The sequence below is a fragment of the Parasteatoda tepidariorum genome, chromosome 8 (genome assembly GCF_043381705.1).
Source record: "Parasteatoda tepidariorum isolate YZ-2023 chromosome 8, CAS_Ptep_4.0, whole genome shotgun sequence".
NCBI lineage: Eukaryota > Metazoa > Arthropoda > Arachnida > Araneae > Theridiidae > Parasteatoda > Parasteatoda tepidariorum.
In genome coordinates this window covers 52,316,376-52,335,177 of record NC_092211.1, presented here as the reverse complement: position 1 = coordinate 52,335,177, position 18,802 = coordinate 52,316,376, and the positions used below count along the sequence as shown (strand labels likewise).

Genomic DNA, 18,802 nt, shown 5'->3' with positions numbered 1-18,802 from the left:
TTCAGTAAAATAATTTTTCAAAACATTTATTTTAATTTCGTTATAAATCTGCGAAATCTGAAAATACAGTGAAATGTTTTGTAGATTTTTTTAGTTTCTCAATGGTTTTGATTTTATGAGATGAATTTTTGATCTTATGAGAAAGAATTAAAACATTTCTTTACAAATCTGCAAGATTTGTCTATACAGTGAAATGTCTTGAGGATTTGTTTAATTAATTAAGGTTTTGGGTTCTTTCAACTTTAAAGGAAAGAATTCTTTAGAACATTTCTTTACAAAACTGGAAGATTTGCAAATATAATTAAATATTTTGATCTGTTTAATTTGCTAAAGGCCTTAATTTTTTAACCCTAATTGAAAGAATTTTGCATAACTTTTATTTTAATATCTTTACAAATCTGTAGAAACTGACTTTTTCAACTTTATAAATTCATAACTCATAAACTCGTATTTCTATTTGTATAACAACTTGGAATACGAAATAAATGTTTTTTTTTTGTAGAATCTGTTAAATAGTAATTAACTTAGCTAATTTTAAGAACACTATTAGTGGAATTACATAATAAAAATTGTAACTGAAATTGTAAATCTATACTAAAGATTTAAAAATGAAGTTACGTTTATTGTTTTTCATTATTTTAGCTTAATATGCAGTCAAGATAAGTCTTAAATAATGCACAGTGAATGTTTTCGAAACTTCATACAATTTGAATCTAAAAATGTTTCCTGAAATTGAACTTTTAGTAAACGAAATTTTTAAACTCTGAAATATATTTAAAGACGTGGCGAATTCCCTTGAAAGCAAATTATCCTTTCAAAACTATTTAATCTATTTGGCTCAGGTACCTTTTTTACTAGCTAATAGTTAGTTTCTTTTCATAGTTGCATTTATCTCGGAATTACAATTTAAAAATTAAGTATCTCAGGATTGCTTCTGAATCATAGCAAATAGTTTTTGTTTAGTGTTACTCAATAAACCTTTAAATAAAATATTTTAACAATTTAAATTCATTTTAAATTCACGTAGAATCTAAGTTTACTATTTAGACTTAAGGAAAATAAATATTATGTCAAAGCTGTATATATTTATTAATGAACATAATTTATTTCATCTATAAATTCAAACTCAAATCTTCACTTAAAATTTGGGAAGAAATATTTTTTCATCTTTGTGCTTTTCACAAAAAAAATTATAGCGTTGTTTCAATTTTTAATTGTTACTTTTAAACTAAACTAAGTGAATACGCAACTAATTACAAAAAATGTACAAAAAATTTATTTAAAATGTTTTAAAGTTACTATAGTTTTTATCTTCGAGAAACAAAGAATTAAATAGTAAGACGTGAACGAATTCTTAGATTAATGAGTAATTCCCAGCTGACTGATTTGTAAGTATTTAACTCGCAATATTTCTTCATAAAAACTTTCCAATTATTTAAATAAAAATTAAAAACGTATGTAAAAAATTAGCAATATGGAAATGAGAAAGCGAGTTTAAGTATTTGGTTATAACGAGGCTTATTAAGCCTTTTTTTTATGAAAGTACGTGAAATAAATTTTAAATACAATATTTCCACTGAAGTACTTCAGAATTTCAACAAAAAAACCATAGCATTTTTACAAGTTTCAATTTTTTTTTTCAATGCAAGAGTTGTTGACCGCTATACATTTGTTCAAATTCAACTGCTCTTAGAGACACAATCAGTTTGCTTAACTGTTATACAGAAAATCTATATTACACCGTAGCGTACTGTTGCAATGTTTATTAATGCATAGTATACTTCCGTTTGTAAGTCTGCACTGTAAGAGAATCCACGGTGTTACGGTATTAATTAAAATTACGGTATTAAGTACCAGAACTTAGGGTGCGTCATCCATAAAATCCATTTTTTCCGTAAAATAAATTGTTATCGTAAAATATTATACTGTACCTTTTTACAGCAGCATTTATTTAATAAGAGTGATTAGATATTTTTACGGTAATTATTATTGTAAAAGTTACGACAAGTCAGATTTTTGTTTCGTAACATGTTCTGGTAAAAAAGGATTTTACAATAAATTTACCTGCACCCTGAGTGTCGATACGTTTTATCGAAATTTGATCCGGAATATTTTTCCCTATATGAAGTAACTGTTCCATTGATTGCAAAACAAATGATAGCTTTTTATCATGCTAGTTATCTACTTTTATTTGTTCTCAAATACGCCTGTAAATTATTTAATTTTGCAAATTTGATTTTTTATGCAAGTGTTGTTGGCAGCTGGAAGTTTATACAAATTCAATTACGTTCAGTGGTACTGTCATTTTGCCCGCTTGTAAACTATTATACAGAAAAACTCGATTCTACAGTAGCTTACTGTTACAATGTTTATTAATGTTACATATAATACAATGTCTAAGCCTGCACTGTGAGAGATTCCGGGACAAATTACGATATAAAGTACTGAGCACTGTGAATGCTTGAACCGTAAAGTCCGTTTTACCCTAAAATTGATTTTTGCAGTAAAATATTAGGCCGTACTTCTTACAATAGTATTTATTTAAAGTGATTCAGTGATTTTATGCTAATTAGCTCTGTAAAAATTATGCTACATCAGACTTTTTGTTCCATAACATGTTCCGGTAAAATGGATTTTACGGTAAATTTATCTAAAACCTGAATGCCGGTACTTTTTAACGTAATTTCGTATAGTGAACAATAAATTGTTCGATTACATTTTTAAAAAAATTTACGTTTTATCGTGCGTGCTCTCCACTTTTATTAATTCACAAATACGCTTATAAATTTACATAATTTGATTCGAAATGTAGTGCAAATTAACATTTAAACTTACAAATTAGAATTTTGACCTTTTGACGAATACAAAAGGTCTCTATCCCTTGTTAAATTTTATTTAAAATTTCATTTTTTAAGAATTTCCTATCTCTATTTATTTTCACTCAAATTTTCTTCACGAAGCCGATTTTCTAAAATGATAAAGTTTTTGGCAAATAAATAACAAAAGAGTATAGTTCGACTATTTTTATGGTTCAGGTGCAGTTGAACTATTAATATTTTTAATAAAAAGTAAAAACACAGTAAGAAAAGAATTTTATTTTAACAAGCATGACACTCATAATCATCTTGCAATTCCTCATTATTATCATTTGCAATGCATTACCTTTCCACTTATTATAACGCAAAAACTAATTATTAAATAAATATTATTAAGTGATAAAATTAAACTTCTTAAATGCTAAGTGGAATGAAATTATTCTAACAATTTGTTTTTCTTCCATTGTTGTTTAAACTTTAAAAAAAAAGGAAAAAGTATGAAAATCGAAATAAATGAAAAAAATTTCAACTCCAAAAACATTTTTTTTTTGAAATACATAAAAAATTAAAGAAACAGATTTTGTTATAAGAAAAAGGATTTTTCCCGTTCGACTACGATGTATATCTACGATTTTATTAAGCTGAATATATAGCGATGCTTTTAACTATAACTATTATATTGCATAATTTTCAATCGTTAGATGCATTTCATAAATGTTATATACTACATATGTTATATACAACATAATCAAAGTTATATCCTTATATCAGCATAACATCGTGCAAATTTGTTAAAAATTTAAAAGCGTGATAAATTAAGCTTTTTTCCTTTATAATTTACGTTTATGATTAAGTTCCTGGCCCAATTATTAGACAAATAATTAAAGATTCTATGTAAAAATCTTAATTATCAAGTGATACTATACAGCATTATTGTTTTCACGCTGCTGAAACCGGTTTGCAGTTGTTTATGTTCGTGTATTAATTGGTTAACATTGTAATGCAATACGTTAAAAATAAACACAAATAGGATGTATATAAAAAAATCTCCTGAATAAAAACCCATTACACGTCTGTTTAAATACATAAGTATTGCATATAAACTCGTGCAAAACATGCAATCATTAAAACACTACAGTGTGTCGAATAATTTGGTCTAATTATTATATTATACTAATATAATACATGATATAATAATTATTCTATATTTATATTACATATCATCTAATTTATATACGCGAACGTAAACAAATGCAAACCGGTTTCAGTCGCGTAAGAACAATAAAGCTGTATAGTATCACCAGATAATCAAGATTTATTAATCTTATGGTGACTCTAATAATTTGGCCGGGGACTGTACATTATTCTGGTTCATTTTAACACCATATTGATAGGTATAACAAAAGTTTAACAATGCTGTGACTGAAAAAGTTTTAAATTTTTTAACTGTGTACNTACAGTGTGTCGAATAATTTGGTCTAATTATTATATTATACTAATATAATACCTGATATAATAATTATTCTATATTTATATTACATATCATCTAATTTATACAATCATCGAATTTTTGTTAAATATATATAGCCTAATTTAACCAATTGATACGCGAACGTAAACAAATGCAAACCGGTTTCAGTCGCGTAAGAACAATAAAGCTGTATAGTATCACCAGATAATCAAGATTTATTAATCTTATGGTGACTCTAATAATTTGGCCGGGGACTGTACATTATTATGGTTCATTTTAACACCATATTGATAGGTATAACAAAAGTTTAACAATGCTGTGACTGAAAAAGTTTTAAATTTTTTAACTGTGTACTCACAACCAATAATTAGGCTTAAAACTTAACACCAATAATTAGCCGTAAAACTTACCACCAGTAATTAGCCTTAAGACTTACCACCAATAATTAGCCTTGCAGATGCTTGAGAAGAGAAGGTCTCTCTCCGTACAAAGCACTGATACATTCCAGCATCTTGCCGTCTTATTTGTCTAATTTTCAATTGGTAGGGATTGGGGAAATGGGCTCTTTGACTTGGAGACAACGCATTCATATCCTTCTTCCAAAACACAATTCCAGTAGGGTTCCCAATTACCGAACAATTCAGTGTGGATGTGGCTCCTATTTCAAGTCGTTGCTCAGCTGGGACTAATGAAGCATGAATAAACTCTGCAAAAAAGATGGTATTCACTTTTGTGAATACTAGATATTTTTCTAATTAGTAAAAACATTTTTACAACAGCCCAATTAAGGTTAGCGCCTTATAGAAGTTAAGGCTCTGCATATAATTAATCCACATTAGTAGTTAAAAAAATGTTTTCCACCAAGCATATTTTGGCCACAAATGCCCCAATATTGCGGTCGGGACAGCCTCGAAGGTAGGGCGTTGGACTCTTCTTTGTGAGTCTGGGAGTTTGAATCCAGCCGGTAAAAGAATCCCCACTTATTAAATGGTGACTGGAGCACAATCAAATCCGTCTAGGTGACAAAATACTCCAAGTTCCCATATCAAATCAATACCTCTGGGGTAGTAATAAAGGAGTTCATGTGTCTTCTTGATAGGGTTCAAAATTACAGGGATACGGAGTTGAACAATGGTTGTTGTGAAAGCAAATTTGGGTCAGCTTTGCAGCAATGATTATAAAATTTAAAAAAATTAAAATACTCCAATATTATATATTTATTTGTACCGTGATATGCTTATTTTTATCTAAAATGTGGGAAAAAAACATTTATGTGAAGCACCATAGTTACATGACTATTTAGTCTACCAAGTTTTATCACTGAAACTGCTTGGTATTAAAGGAAAAATGTTTTCTGCCAAGCATATTTTGATCAATATTATGTGGTCAATATGATCAATATTATGCCAAGCATATGTCCCTAAATATTATGTTTATTACACGACAATAAATTAATTACATGATAATTAATTGATTATAATGTAAAATCAGATAACCTGAATTTAAACCTTAGTTGGTATCAGATGATTTTCTTAAATTTTCATGGTATTCAACATCTTAAAAATGGGTAACTTTTCAAAACAAACCCTTCGGGTTATAAAACTGATTTGGATGAGTTACTTTTTACAAGTCGCAGTCGGAATTATTTAAAAATCTTCGGGAATGGTAGAAATTTCTAGGAAAAATGGTTACATGACAATTTATTTAATTGTTATTTTACCATATTCAAACAAAGCAGTCAAGTAACCATAAGATGTTATTGAGACTGTTAATTGTGAGAAAACAGTTAATTATCTGCTTTCTCCTTATTCTGCTAAATAATCAGAACTTTATCTCACCAACTAAGCCCACCTATTGAAGCCCCTTAGTTCCTTGTAGTTGCTTACATATTATAGCAGGGACGGCTAATCTGTCAAACTCCAGTCAGAACTGGAGTTCTCAGATTCTCAGCGCTGACAATGTAATATTCCCTTCACAACTAGAAGCGTTTCCCTTGATCTATACTCTCCAATGCCCGCTACCTAATGGAAAACATTGCTCCCATATCCAATTAAAGTTTTTTTTAACTGTTTATGTATATTATCTAACCGTTATTTACAATCATACTAATTGTAAACAGTTATAAGCCCGTAAAGGTAAAAAACTGTTCTTTACCGTAAACTTTACGGTTAATTGATTGAACAGATTGCTGCAGGTTATTTTACCATAGTTTTAGAGAGAGAAAAATTCTAACAGTGTATAAGAAAAATGAATATTATAAATGGTTAAAATGTGACGTACCCTCTACGACCAGTTCAGTATCAACAGTATCTTCTCCTACGCCATTGACAGCGTGACATTTATATAATCCTGAATCATTCCGCTGTGCTTTATGGAAAATAAGTACTCCTCCTTCCTGACTAACAGATACGGAATGATCAGGAAAAAGCCGTATATCTTCACTAGCTTTTTGCCAACGATAGGTCGGAGGTGGGAATCCTTGAGCAATGCAAGATAAAGTAGCCCGATGACCACTGGACACTTTCACAATTTTTAATTTAACGGCGATTCTTGGAGGTATTTCATGATGAGGCTCTAAAAGGAAAAACAGGAAAAAAAATAAAATTCTAAAATATTTGTTATCAAAAAGGTATTAAAAAGTATCCTATTCGAAATGTCTTCGGTTAAAATTTAACAATATATCCTTTTAAAAATAGAAGTACAATGCGCCAAGAATAAAAAACGGACCATCCATGGAATTTTATATAAAAGACTTTATAAATTCAATTTCGTAGAAACTATTCATCTGATGTCATTAGAAATTTGTATATTGCCATGTAAAATTACATATTTTAAAATGATGCAAAAAATTTTTATACTACAATACAAATGTTTTCGACTATCATTTAATAAAATAATAAAAAATAATAAATATTTACTAAAAAATGTTTTCAATGGAATTATCTTTGGATGAACGACATTTATATGAGTTTGGAGAAACGAGTTTTAAAAAAACAAGGAAAAATAAAATTTGAAAATGTTTGTTATCAAAAAGTTATTAAAAAGTATCTTGTTCGAATGTCTTCGGTTAAATTTGAAAGAAAATTTCTCTTAAAAATTGAAGTACAGTGAGCTCAAAAAAAATTTTAGAAAAATTAAAGAAAAAAACGGACCACCCATCGAATTTTATAAATAAAACTTTTTAAATTCGATTTCTCAGAAACTATTCATTTGATGTCGCTCGAAATTTGTATTTTGCCATGTAAAATTACATGTTTTAAAATGATGCAAAAAATTTTTACCCCACAATACAAATGCTTTCGACTATCACTTAATGGAATAATAATTTTTACATGGAATTATCTTTGGATAAGCGAATTTTATAATTGTGTGCAAATTTTTTTAAATGCACTTAAAAAGTTCTCTAGCAGTGGCGAAAGATGCAAAAAGTAAAATTAACATTAAGGGATCCAAACTTTGAATTGCTCTCCTGACCGAACTATGGGGATCATATTTTCCAGATTGTGACTACCAGATTGTGATTATAGAAAACATTTTGGACCACAAGTCTTAAAAACCGCATTCATTGATCTTAATATAGATTTCAACGTTTGCGTGTTTTCCATATTCCGGAACAAAAGAAGTGAATTTGAAATATTGGCAAAAGATTACAAAATGTACTTATACTAGTTAATTCCATGCAAAAATTAATGATTTTAAGTTATTTATTATTTATTCATTCTTATATATTTATCAATATTTTTATTTTTTATTCTTCTTTATCTTTATCTTATCTTAAATTTAAATGGAGTTCATCGTATTTGAAATTGAATATATTGATTTTGAAATTGAATTTATTGAATTTGAAATTGAAATTAAATTGAATTTGAATTTAATAATGTAGTTTACCTGTAACGATAATTCGGGAATAATCCTCACTTGATCTTTTTTCCTTTGTAATTTCATTTTCCGTATGACATCGGAAGCTGTAGGATCCGTCATGTTCAATTGCATCCTGTATATACAGGTTTCCATTGTCTAGCATTCCGTATTTGGCTAAAAGATGAAAATAGAGATAAAGCTTTCAAAGGTGGTAATATTACAGTTTAATATAATTTACTAAAGTTTAAACATTNCTATGATATATTATGATAAATTGCCAAATTATGGATCTCCTACCCATACTTTCTCTGTCCGTGGAGAATAATTATATTCCCTTTTAATTTCAAATTTGTGGAGGCTGGGAGCCCTTTGGGGGCCTCCCAGTCTCAATTTTCTAACCGTCAGAAAGGATGTTCTGGCTTTATGATCTCTCAATAGAGAGTATTCTTATTTCATCCCTTTAAGGGATTTCTTATTTTTTTTATGAAGAAGTGGCCATTTTCTAATTCACAAATTATGCTTAATACAATCTAAATTTACATTCAACGATTTGTACATTATTTCCTGGAAACTCAATTGTTCAATTCATTCATTAATGGCCTAAATGAACATTCATATATTACACTATAGAACTACACGGCTAATGACGGAGAAGCAAAGCTTCCCTCATAGGGACCATATTTCCCAGGTTGCGACTACCCGTTGGGGGCCAGAAATCCTCCGAGTTCATTGAAAAAAAGGTGTTTATTCAGATAAAGTGCAATTTTTGGTCTAATTTCATGACTTAAAATATCGACTACACCAGCGATTCTCAACCTGTGGGGCGCGCCCCCCTAGTGGGGCGCGAGCACACTAGTGGGGTGACGCGAGAAAATCCAAGAGAAAATATAACTTGAAAAAATTTGTTTACTGACTGAAAGGAAAGCGCACATGCACATAGAAAAAAAATAAATTTCGACATATTTAAAAACTTATTAAAGTAAAAATAAACAACTTATTAAATCAAAACTTAAGGTGGGGAGACAAAAGTGGCTTTGCTTTGAGGATTTTTACAAATTTTCTGGTTAAGTCTGAGTAGCTGAAATTTTTTTGTGACATCTTACACCTATCTCTAATACATATGACGTGTACTTTAAGTTGTAAAATAAAATTTCATTTATTTTATAGTACAATTTCAAAATTTTACCTTCTGTGCTTAACTTCCTTCTACGCTTTTGTGCTTTCTTCGTCACTTCTACGGTTTCCCACAGGTTACAAAGGTGGGCAATATATTGAAATCACTTTCTCACTTACTCAAATTATCTTTCGAAAAGACTCTCGGACTGGCAAACATCTTTTAAAAAGACACTTGTCTTGCTGATAGGAACAAGTTTTTCGACTTTAAAAAAGAGATATGTTTTTAGAGTGTATAATTTGTTTATTGATTTTAAATTGATAGTTCTTGTGTGAAGTTACTAGAGATTCTTTTGAGTTAGCTCATTAGAATTAATCAGGAATTACTGAGCTAATTTTTTAAAAAGGATTAATTAACAGGACTTAAATAACCATACTAGAGTTAACTAACTAACCAATAACTAGTACAAAAATACCCAAATTCACAAGAAAATACCAGAAACGACCTCAAAAACACTCATAACTACCCCCAAAATGAAAAAAATACCTGAAAAATTACTTCAAAATTCAAACAATACAAAAAACTTGAAAGAAAATATCGCAAACTTTAATAAAGTGCAGAGAACGTCAATATATTATAAAAATTTAAAAAATACCAGAGTTCCACATTTGCTTAATATGAAATAAATCAATTGACATTCAATTCAATCATTACTTTTTGAGAAATAATATGCTACGTGATGATTTATAATAAACTTTTTTTAATAGATTTCACGTTTGTTTCCGAAGGTGGCGCACGCGTCCCCAAGGTGGCACCGGTGTTGGGCCACCTTGAGACCATGCATATGGTCTCTCTCACCATTTGTACGACTTAAAACTGTTATTCTGATAGATTAATTCGAATTAAAATACTGTGGTTAAAGAGGAAAAAAAATAAACTTTCAGAAAACATATCATAACTCAAAGTTCTAAGAATTTAAAAACATATAAATTACAATATCTTCTCATCCGGAAATAAGAACGACAACTACGAAAAATTAAATCACTTCATACAATGGAGGCCATTCAAGGAAATATCTTCCAATTCCGCCTCGTGCACCTCAGATACAAGATTTACAATGCAGCAGGGACATCTTATGATTCAAAATAAATTTAATTTTACTTTGGGGGGTGGGCTACGTTAGGAGCACTGGCCACCTTTGGCTTATTCCCCTTACTTAATCAAAACATACGTAATTTTTAAAAAAAATTAATTATTTTTAGTGACTTCCTTAGGCCTGTCTTGCAGGGCGAAGTTTTTTGAGGTGAGGCTTAATATTAGAAGTAGCCACTCTCAGTTCAGTTTCTATATTTAGCTGTGATCTATATATTGTCTTCAAAGAAGCCACGACAGAAAATCCAGTTTCACAAAGGTAGGATGTTGAAAATGGTAATAGAATGCGAAATGCCCTTGTTTTTACTGCAGAAAAATCATCCTCCTGTCCAAAATTCAAATAGTGATTTATTACTAAATTGTATTTTGGTTTCGCCACTTGTCGTGAATTCTATGAATTTTTCTTCCTCATCAATTGAGAGTCCTTTGGGAGTTTTATGAAATGGATTCCTAACCCACTTGTAACTTGCTATCAGTTTGTCGTCGGCAGGAAAATACTTCTTAAAATTCCCTGCCAGCATGGCTAAATGATTTTCAATGGTTAAAAAAACAACTTTTACGTGTTCTTCTTCAGCCTTATAAGTTTTAGTACAATTATCCACAATTGCAAGCATTGTTAAGTTTTTTTGCTTTAAATTTCTGCCTCATAATTCCAATTTTCTACAAAAAGCATCAACTTTATCACTCGTATCCAACATATGTGTCTTTGCTCCTTGGAATTGAAAATTCAAGTTATTTAATTTCTCGAATATGACGACCAAAAGCTCAATTTCATCACAAATAAACAATAGTGAAAATTCTCGGTTTCCGGTTTGTTATCTTCTTCTGGGAAAATGGTGATTTCTTCTATTAATTCATAAACACGTAGCAAAAATTTCTCGCATAAAACTTATTAAAAATTTCGCATTCAAATAGTAACTCTGAATGTACTGAACCCATGTAATTACAAAGAACGGAAAAGATTCTCAGGTTTCTCATTTTTACATACTTTGCAACTGTTACAACCGTAGTTAACACAATATTTAAACCAGCATTTCTTTCGAAGGCAAAGCTTCTTTGTGGATCATGCAATCTGTCCAGACGTATTGAGGCGATTTTTGTTTTGCAAGTGCTTGTATACTTTCGAATCTTCCAGATATTGAACGAGCACCATCGGTGCACATTCCGATGCAATTTTTGCATTCTATGTTTGCCTCATTCATAACATCACTTAAAGAAGCAAATAAGGCTAGCGCTGTTGTTTTGAGTTTTATTGATTTGCAGAAAAGTAATTCTACTACTGAAATATTACAAAATCAAACATAGTCAATTAAATGAGCATCTTTATTAACATCTGTTGCTTCATCAAACTTTATTGAAAGCATTTTGTCACGCAACATCGAGAAAAGCTGACACTATATTTTCAGTTGTATCACCAATTCGACGCGCAGCAGTATCATTTGAAAGAGGTATGGACTCTAATTGCTTTGAAAAATTAACTCCAAATATAGTTTCTACAATCTCAATTGCTGTTGGCTTGTACTTTACTTTTGTTTTGGTAGTTTGTTAAAAATAATTTAAAGACAGGATTCAAAATACTCAATATGCATTATTGTTGTATACATTTTACTGTAAGTGGGGGGGGGCGATGAAAATTATGATTGAAAACTGGGCCGCGAATACTGAAAGGTTGAGGAACGCTGGACTACACAATTAATTAGCATGCTACCCTCTCGAATCATTAAGAATGAGTCCTAGAACGTAAAGATCTGATTATTAGATCAAAAATTGCTGAAGTTAGTCCGTTTTTTTGACATACTGTATATTTAAGGAATAGATTATGCTAATTATGTTGAATAAGAAATCTTAAAGTCTAATTACTATTATTTCAAATGTATTTTGCTTAAAGGATATGCGTAATTGATGATAGAAAACATTTTAGACCACAAGTCTTATAAACCGCATACATTGATCTCCTTAATATAAATTCCAATGTTTGTGTGTTATCCCATATTCGAGGACTAAAGAAGCGAATTTGAAATATTGGCAAATGATTACAAAATGTACTTATACGAGTTAATTCAATGCAAAAATTAATGATTTTTAATTATTTATTATTTATTCATTCTCATATATTTATCATCATTTTTATTTTTTATTCTTATTTATCTTTATCTTAAATCGATTAAATTTAAATTGAGTTTATTGTATTTGAAATAGAATATATTGAATTTGAAATTGAATTTATTGAATTTGAAATTGAATTTATTGAATTTATTGAATTTATTGAATTTGAAATTGAATTTATTGAATTTGAAATTGAAATTAAATTGAATTTGAATTTAAAGAAATGGTTTACCTGTAACGATAATCCTGGAATAATCTTCACTTGATCTTTTTTCCTTTGTAATTTCATTTTCCGTATGACATCGGAAGCTGTAGGATCCATCATGTTCAATTGCATCCTGTATATACAGGTTTCCATTGTCTAGCATTCCGTATTTGGCTAAAAGATGAAAATAGAGATAAAACTTTCAAAGGTGGTAATATTACAGTTTAATATAATTTACTAAAGTTTAAACATTCATTATTAGAAAATTAAATTATGCTAATAAAAAAATAATTTTCGCAGTATTTTAAATATTACAGAACATTATTACATGTTTTCATTACCATTTCATAATGCATACATTTAAATATATTAAATTTTTAAGTGATTTAAATTGTTTTACATATCTTAGATGGTCATAAAATAAAATAGTCATACTAGAAATTTAAAAATTGAATTAATGGCTATGTCCACTTTCTTAATTACACATTTTAAGCTGTCTCCAAATTTAAAAGCTCACAGATTGTGTTTTTTTCTTCCCTTCTGTAATGGTCGTTGAACAGCCGACCCAATTTTTGGATTTACTACTGCTAACATTCAACTCCGTGACCCTCGAATTTTGAACCCAATCCAGAAGACAAGGGAACTCCTGGATCAAGTATTGGGAGAAATTTGCTTTCGATGGAAACTTTTTGAAGGAACTAACCCACATTTGCGTTACATGGAGAGGAAGACCTCGAGAACCTCCCACGGGTAGTCTGACGGCAAGGGAACTCTAACCCATGATCCGCCTACGAGATATTTAGGGCATTTCTCGTCAGCACTGTGGTCGGTGCAAGCCGGATGCGGAATTCGTATCGACCAGCCATCGCCGGGATCGAACCCCGGTTCACCTCATTGGAAGGCGAACGGTCTATCCCCTAAGCCATCGCGGCTCTGAAATAGCAATTTTGAAAAAAAATATTATTAAAGAAACATAAATGTCAGCTTTTACTAGCTGAAAGCTAAATAAGACATACAAAAGTAGAACAGAATCTTGCCCTTTAAAACAAATAAAACGACAATGCTTTTTTCTAACCTATTTGTTTACAGTTTTGAAATATTACTATATTAGGTGATCTTACAACAGCTTATAAACATTTTACTTAAACAAACATTCAAAAGGATATATTTTAAACCGTTCGGCTTCAGCTACGTATGCATTGTTTACGATTTCTCGAATCATTCTTCCTAAATATACTCTCTTGCATCGAGCCCGTGAAAGCATCTATAGTTAATTGTCAAATCTACTTTATAATGAATTTAGCAAGCAATTTTTCAATAATATTTCGTGTATTTATTTCCAAGAATTTTAATACATTTGAAAGAAGTATCTATATTTCTCTCCTCTTACAGGAACAAAAATAGCTTTAAATAAATTTGAAAAACTTCTTAAGAGGTCTTTAGTTTAATAAAATTCATTTACGAGTGAAATTGTAATAAGAATTAAAAAAAGCATTTGGTTAAAATGAACTTTTCGTAATGGAATAAATATTCTGCATTTTTTTTTCATAATAACAAAACTGGAAGAATAAGAAGGCATGTAACTTTTTTAATATTTTCAGCATTAAATAAAAAATTTAACTGATTCAATTAAAAAAAATACATCCACGCATGAGAGAGTTTTTCATTAAATATATGGAAAACAGATTCAAATCAAAACTGTAACTGAACCTTTTTAAGTTGAATATTTGATCTTTGAGAAGTTTTGCATAAATATTTCATTTAAATTCTCAAACTGATTTTAGCGCTTTAAATCTTTTTTTTTATAGTATTCTGCGAAAGTTTTCCAAAGCTTTATAATTGTATAATATTAAAGCAAGAATTTTAAATGTTATAAACGATAAATGTCATAAAAATTTTATTTGAATCAATGTTAAAAGAAGTTTTAAAAAATAAAATCTAAATATAACCGATATTCATTTAGATATTAGCTAATATTAAAATTTACGTTTTCTAGCTGAGGAAATTATTCTTTACTTTATATGTTTCAAGCATAAAAATTGTTTGTTGTATGAAGCTACTGAATTCAAAAATAGTAAAAACTGTGTCCATTTTTTTTTTCAAGAGAGCGACTTTTAAAGGTCCTGTTCCCTTGTATACCCTCTTGAATTTTGGGGTAAATTTTTTATTTGCATTTTCTTGGTATTTTTGTACTTAAACTTATTATATAGTATTATTAGACTGCACAATAGCTTTAGAAATAAAGGGGGTTGCTTTATTAGATTAGAAAAACAAGCGAATGATAATTTTTAGAACTTCCAAGAATTTTTAATTAGAAATTTAAATAATAAAATTACGGGTATTGTGATTTTCATTAAGTAATTTAAAACTAAACGTTTCTCAGTTTTTAGATTTTTTTTTAAAAAAAAAAACTTTTTTTTTACTAGATTTTTTTTAAAAAAAGATTTATTACAGTTTAAACTGAAGAAAACCTTTTTGAGCGACGCGCAAAAATTCTTTCAACACTAATTGCTTAAAAACAAAGATACTAAGATGCTATCAAAAATCCAAAAACAGGTAACTATTTAACTACCCATTGAAAACTGTGGAATTCAGAATAGCATTGGCTTATTTTTGTCACAAAAAATTAATAGAGAATAGAAAATACCGCACGCTATGCATTTCAGTTTTGGATTGGGCGATGGCTTTGCATTTCATATGTATCGAAAGATACCGCCAAATGGAGTAAATATCAACCAACAGTTTATTTGTGAGAATTAAATAAAAAGGATTTAAGGTATGCTTAGAATACTCCCTCCTCGTCTTCTCCTTGACATTTAAGTTCGGTTTGGAGAGGAAAGGACTCTCAATGAACGAACCCCATTTAAAAAATTTTAAATTCTCTTCCGAAAAAATTACCTCATTGCCGTAATTCTCTTATTCTGTCATGTTCTTTACAAAAAAGATAAAAACTCATAACTCTATTTTATTTTTTATTTTTTCCAATGCTTTTTTTTCATCAAAATAATCTGGTCTTTATTTTAATATAATTCATCAGATTCTGATATGAAATTATGCCGTTGAATTAAATTTTAAATTAAATTGGAGGTTTAAAAACGCATCAGTATATATTACTTAATCATATAATTGATTATTTTTTTAAATGGAGATAGACATCATGCTCGCTCTCAGACACAAGAATACTTAACAATGAAGACATAATAATCCCCTTGTTAATAGCGTTGACGCTAAACTGAATAAGATAATAACTCAATAACTGGCATAAAACTGCTCAAAAACTAATGAACACAACAAGGAAGTTTTAATCGCAGAATATTGCTTAAAATTTTCTTAATATTTCAGAAATGTGCAAAATTATCCTAGTAATTTTTGAATTATGAAGTAAAAGGCGTTCTTTGGAAAATTTTCTAAGACAGCGGTTCTTTATTTTAAAATTTAATTACTATGATTTCAAGACATTTCGCATTTTTGCATTGCCTTCCATACGCTCCTGTACGTAAGACTGAAGGAACAGCGCATGCGCGCTTTGATTTCAGATGCTACCCATCTTTGCGTCATTTCGGCGTGATTTACGCTACAAAGACAAGGCTTTTAGCAAGATGTTTATGGCTGTTAAATGTCAGCAAGGCTTCGTCTAGTTAAAAAAGAAACTAGATATTTGTCAGCTATTTCAACATTATAAATTTTATTTATTTGAACTATGCAATCCAGTTAAAAGAAGTTAAATAATCAACAGAAGTTCAATAATATTTTTTTTAAATAATAATAAGCTTCATTCATTATCACTGGATTCATCAAAATCTGTAATATGCCAAATTTGTCTGCTCTCAGATCCGCAGTTTTACGTTCAGCAAAGCATCTTGAATCGTATTCCATAGCATAAAAGAAATAGTTTGTAAATGTTTTTTTTGATTTTGTGGTCAAAGTTAAAATGATATTCCACTACGTTAGCGTTTTTAACTTACAGATTTTTGCAAAATCTCTTATTTTCACTTACGTAAATTTGTCCCGCAGTGGACTGATCATTAAGACACGGTTCCCAGCAGATCACCGAAGTCAAGCATCACTGGCTACGGCCAGTGTGCGGGTGGGTGACCACTTGGATCAGTCTGCGTAGGGACCGAGGGTGTGCGGTATTGGACCTCGTTAAACTGTGCTACCGTAAAGTGCTCGACTTCGCGCAGGTCGTCGGGCTACCGAAGCGGGGGTGCCATCCCCTCCGCAGAGGATCAAAATTGTGATGGCATGTCTTCGGATCATCCTCCGGGATGTTTCCCAGACCGTCGCCAATAGCCCATTGTGTAGCTCTAGTACGACGTAAATTAACAACAACTTAAGTAAATTTGATATTTTTTCACGGGCTCATGCGCATTTTACCAGAACAGATGCATGCGCAATGACTTGAAATCTTACTTACGGGTGTGCACGGAAGCTGACGTAAATTTTAAAAATCTCCCTTTTATTTTAATACAATCAACATAATTATCATGTCATTAAACTCTTATTTTAAACTTCCTCTACGCTTTAATGTGAAAACTGTTTATATTTAACTCACCACTGATTATTCCAGGAGTGATTAAGAATCCATCACTTCGTTCCCAAGATGTTACTTTCACATAATCAGTTACATAACTTGGTACTGTACATCGCAGGAGTGCCATATTTCCTTTAATTACGAAGTCGTTAACCAGATGAATTTCGTAATTTTGTAGAACAGCTGCAAAAAATGTATACAATGACATCAATAAATTTTGATTTCAAACTATTTGCTTGCATTGAGTGTTACAATAAGTAGGAAGATATACTAATAAGAAGGAAGAGATAAGAATGAGGTGTACAAATAAGAAGGAAGAGAAAGAATCTTGCAAAATTAGAAGTATTTCAGTGAATCAATATTCTATTGGTATAAAACATAGAACACAGAGAAAAAATATGGTAAAAAATAACTGAATATCTTAAAATTTTCCGTGTTTCTGGCTCTATGGAAAAACCAAAGAGCTAATATGATACCTAAGAGAATGGCATAAAATTTATTTGGTTAAAGAATGAAATTTAATTTTAGTTTGTATTTTTTACTAAATGTATGTTAATAAGAACTATAATTTTGAAAACCAGAATTTCTGTTAAGCCGTAGCGGCTTAACAGAAATTCTGGTTGAAAAAATTATGCTGAAAAAATTATCAAATAACTGGTTTAAATTTCGTTTTTATTAACCAGAATTATGTTCCGGTTAACCAGAAATGTTATTACTATACATGGTAGTTTTACCATGAAATTAAAGTGTTCATTTACCAATGGCACGAAAAGCTAACTTCTAATATTACTTTAGTGCTTTATTTATGCCTCATGAATTTCTTTAGAAACTGCTGACATTATTTCTCCGATTTTTTACATTGAACTTAAAGGAATTTTCCAAATAGCCCGCGACATTATACATACTTATTACACTACTTTTTCTACAGTTATTTAATTTAAATATATTTGGCAAACGTTTTCATAAAACAAGATTTGTATTGAAAACCATTATGTTTAACGTTATGTTTTATTCTAAGCGTTTAAGATAAATTTCAACATAGGTTCAAATTTATAACATGTTTCATTAAAAATCAAATCTTAAAAAAAGTCCGTTTTGAAAATTAATTTCAATTATTTTAAACTAAAAATGCGTTGAAATACAATTTAATTGATCATATTTGACAATTTGAAAAGAAAACCCACTTACAAATTTTAAACCGCGTTTTCTTTTAAAATCTAATTAAATAATGTTAAAAAAAATTTCTTTTCTTTAATTAAATATTTGTCGAAAAATAAAATTTACTTTTTCAACCAGCATCATTTTTAATTCAAAAATAGCTACCTGTTTTGCAAAACGGTTCCAAATACTTCATTATAAAGTTGCAAATTAAGAAAAGTTTTAGAACCCTGTCGCAGCAACTACTTGTAATTTTTTATGTTTTATCTCGGTAAAATACTGAAAACTAGTAATTTTTATGTTTTACCTAACAAAAGCATTAAAGACCGATAATTTTTGTGTTTTAACTTGTTAAAACACTAAAAAACAGTTATATTTATATTTT

At 29.6% G+C, this 18,802-nt stretch overlaps 1 protein-coding gene across 2 annotated transcripts in view; it reads right to left on the bottom strand.

The window, feature by feature from the left end:
- Nucleotides 1-18,802, bottom strand: part of LOC107444219 (cell adhesion molecule Dscam1) — a 112,530-nt gene that overhangs the window by 51,490 nt on the left and 42,238 nt on the right. Inside the window, exons 3-6 of one of the 2 annotated variants that reach the window (XM_071184000.1) lie at nt 17,281-17,442; nt 8,176-8,322; nt 6,568-6,861; nt 4,724-4,993 (exon numbers count right to left, since the gene is read on the bottom strand). In XM_071184000.1, the coding sequence (XP_071040101.1) occupies nt 4,724-4,993; nt 6,568-6,861; nt 8,176-8,322; nt 17,281-17,442 (873 nt within the window). Of the gene's footprint in view, nt 1-4,723; nt 4,994-6,567; nt 6,862-8,175; nt 8,323-12,752; nt 12,900-17,280; nt 17,443-18,802 lie in introns of both variants that reach the window. The other variant, XM_071184001.1, reaches the window with a different exon arrangement.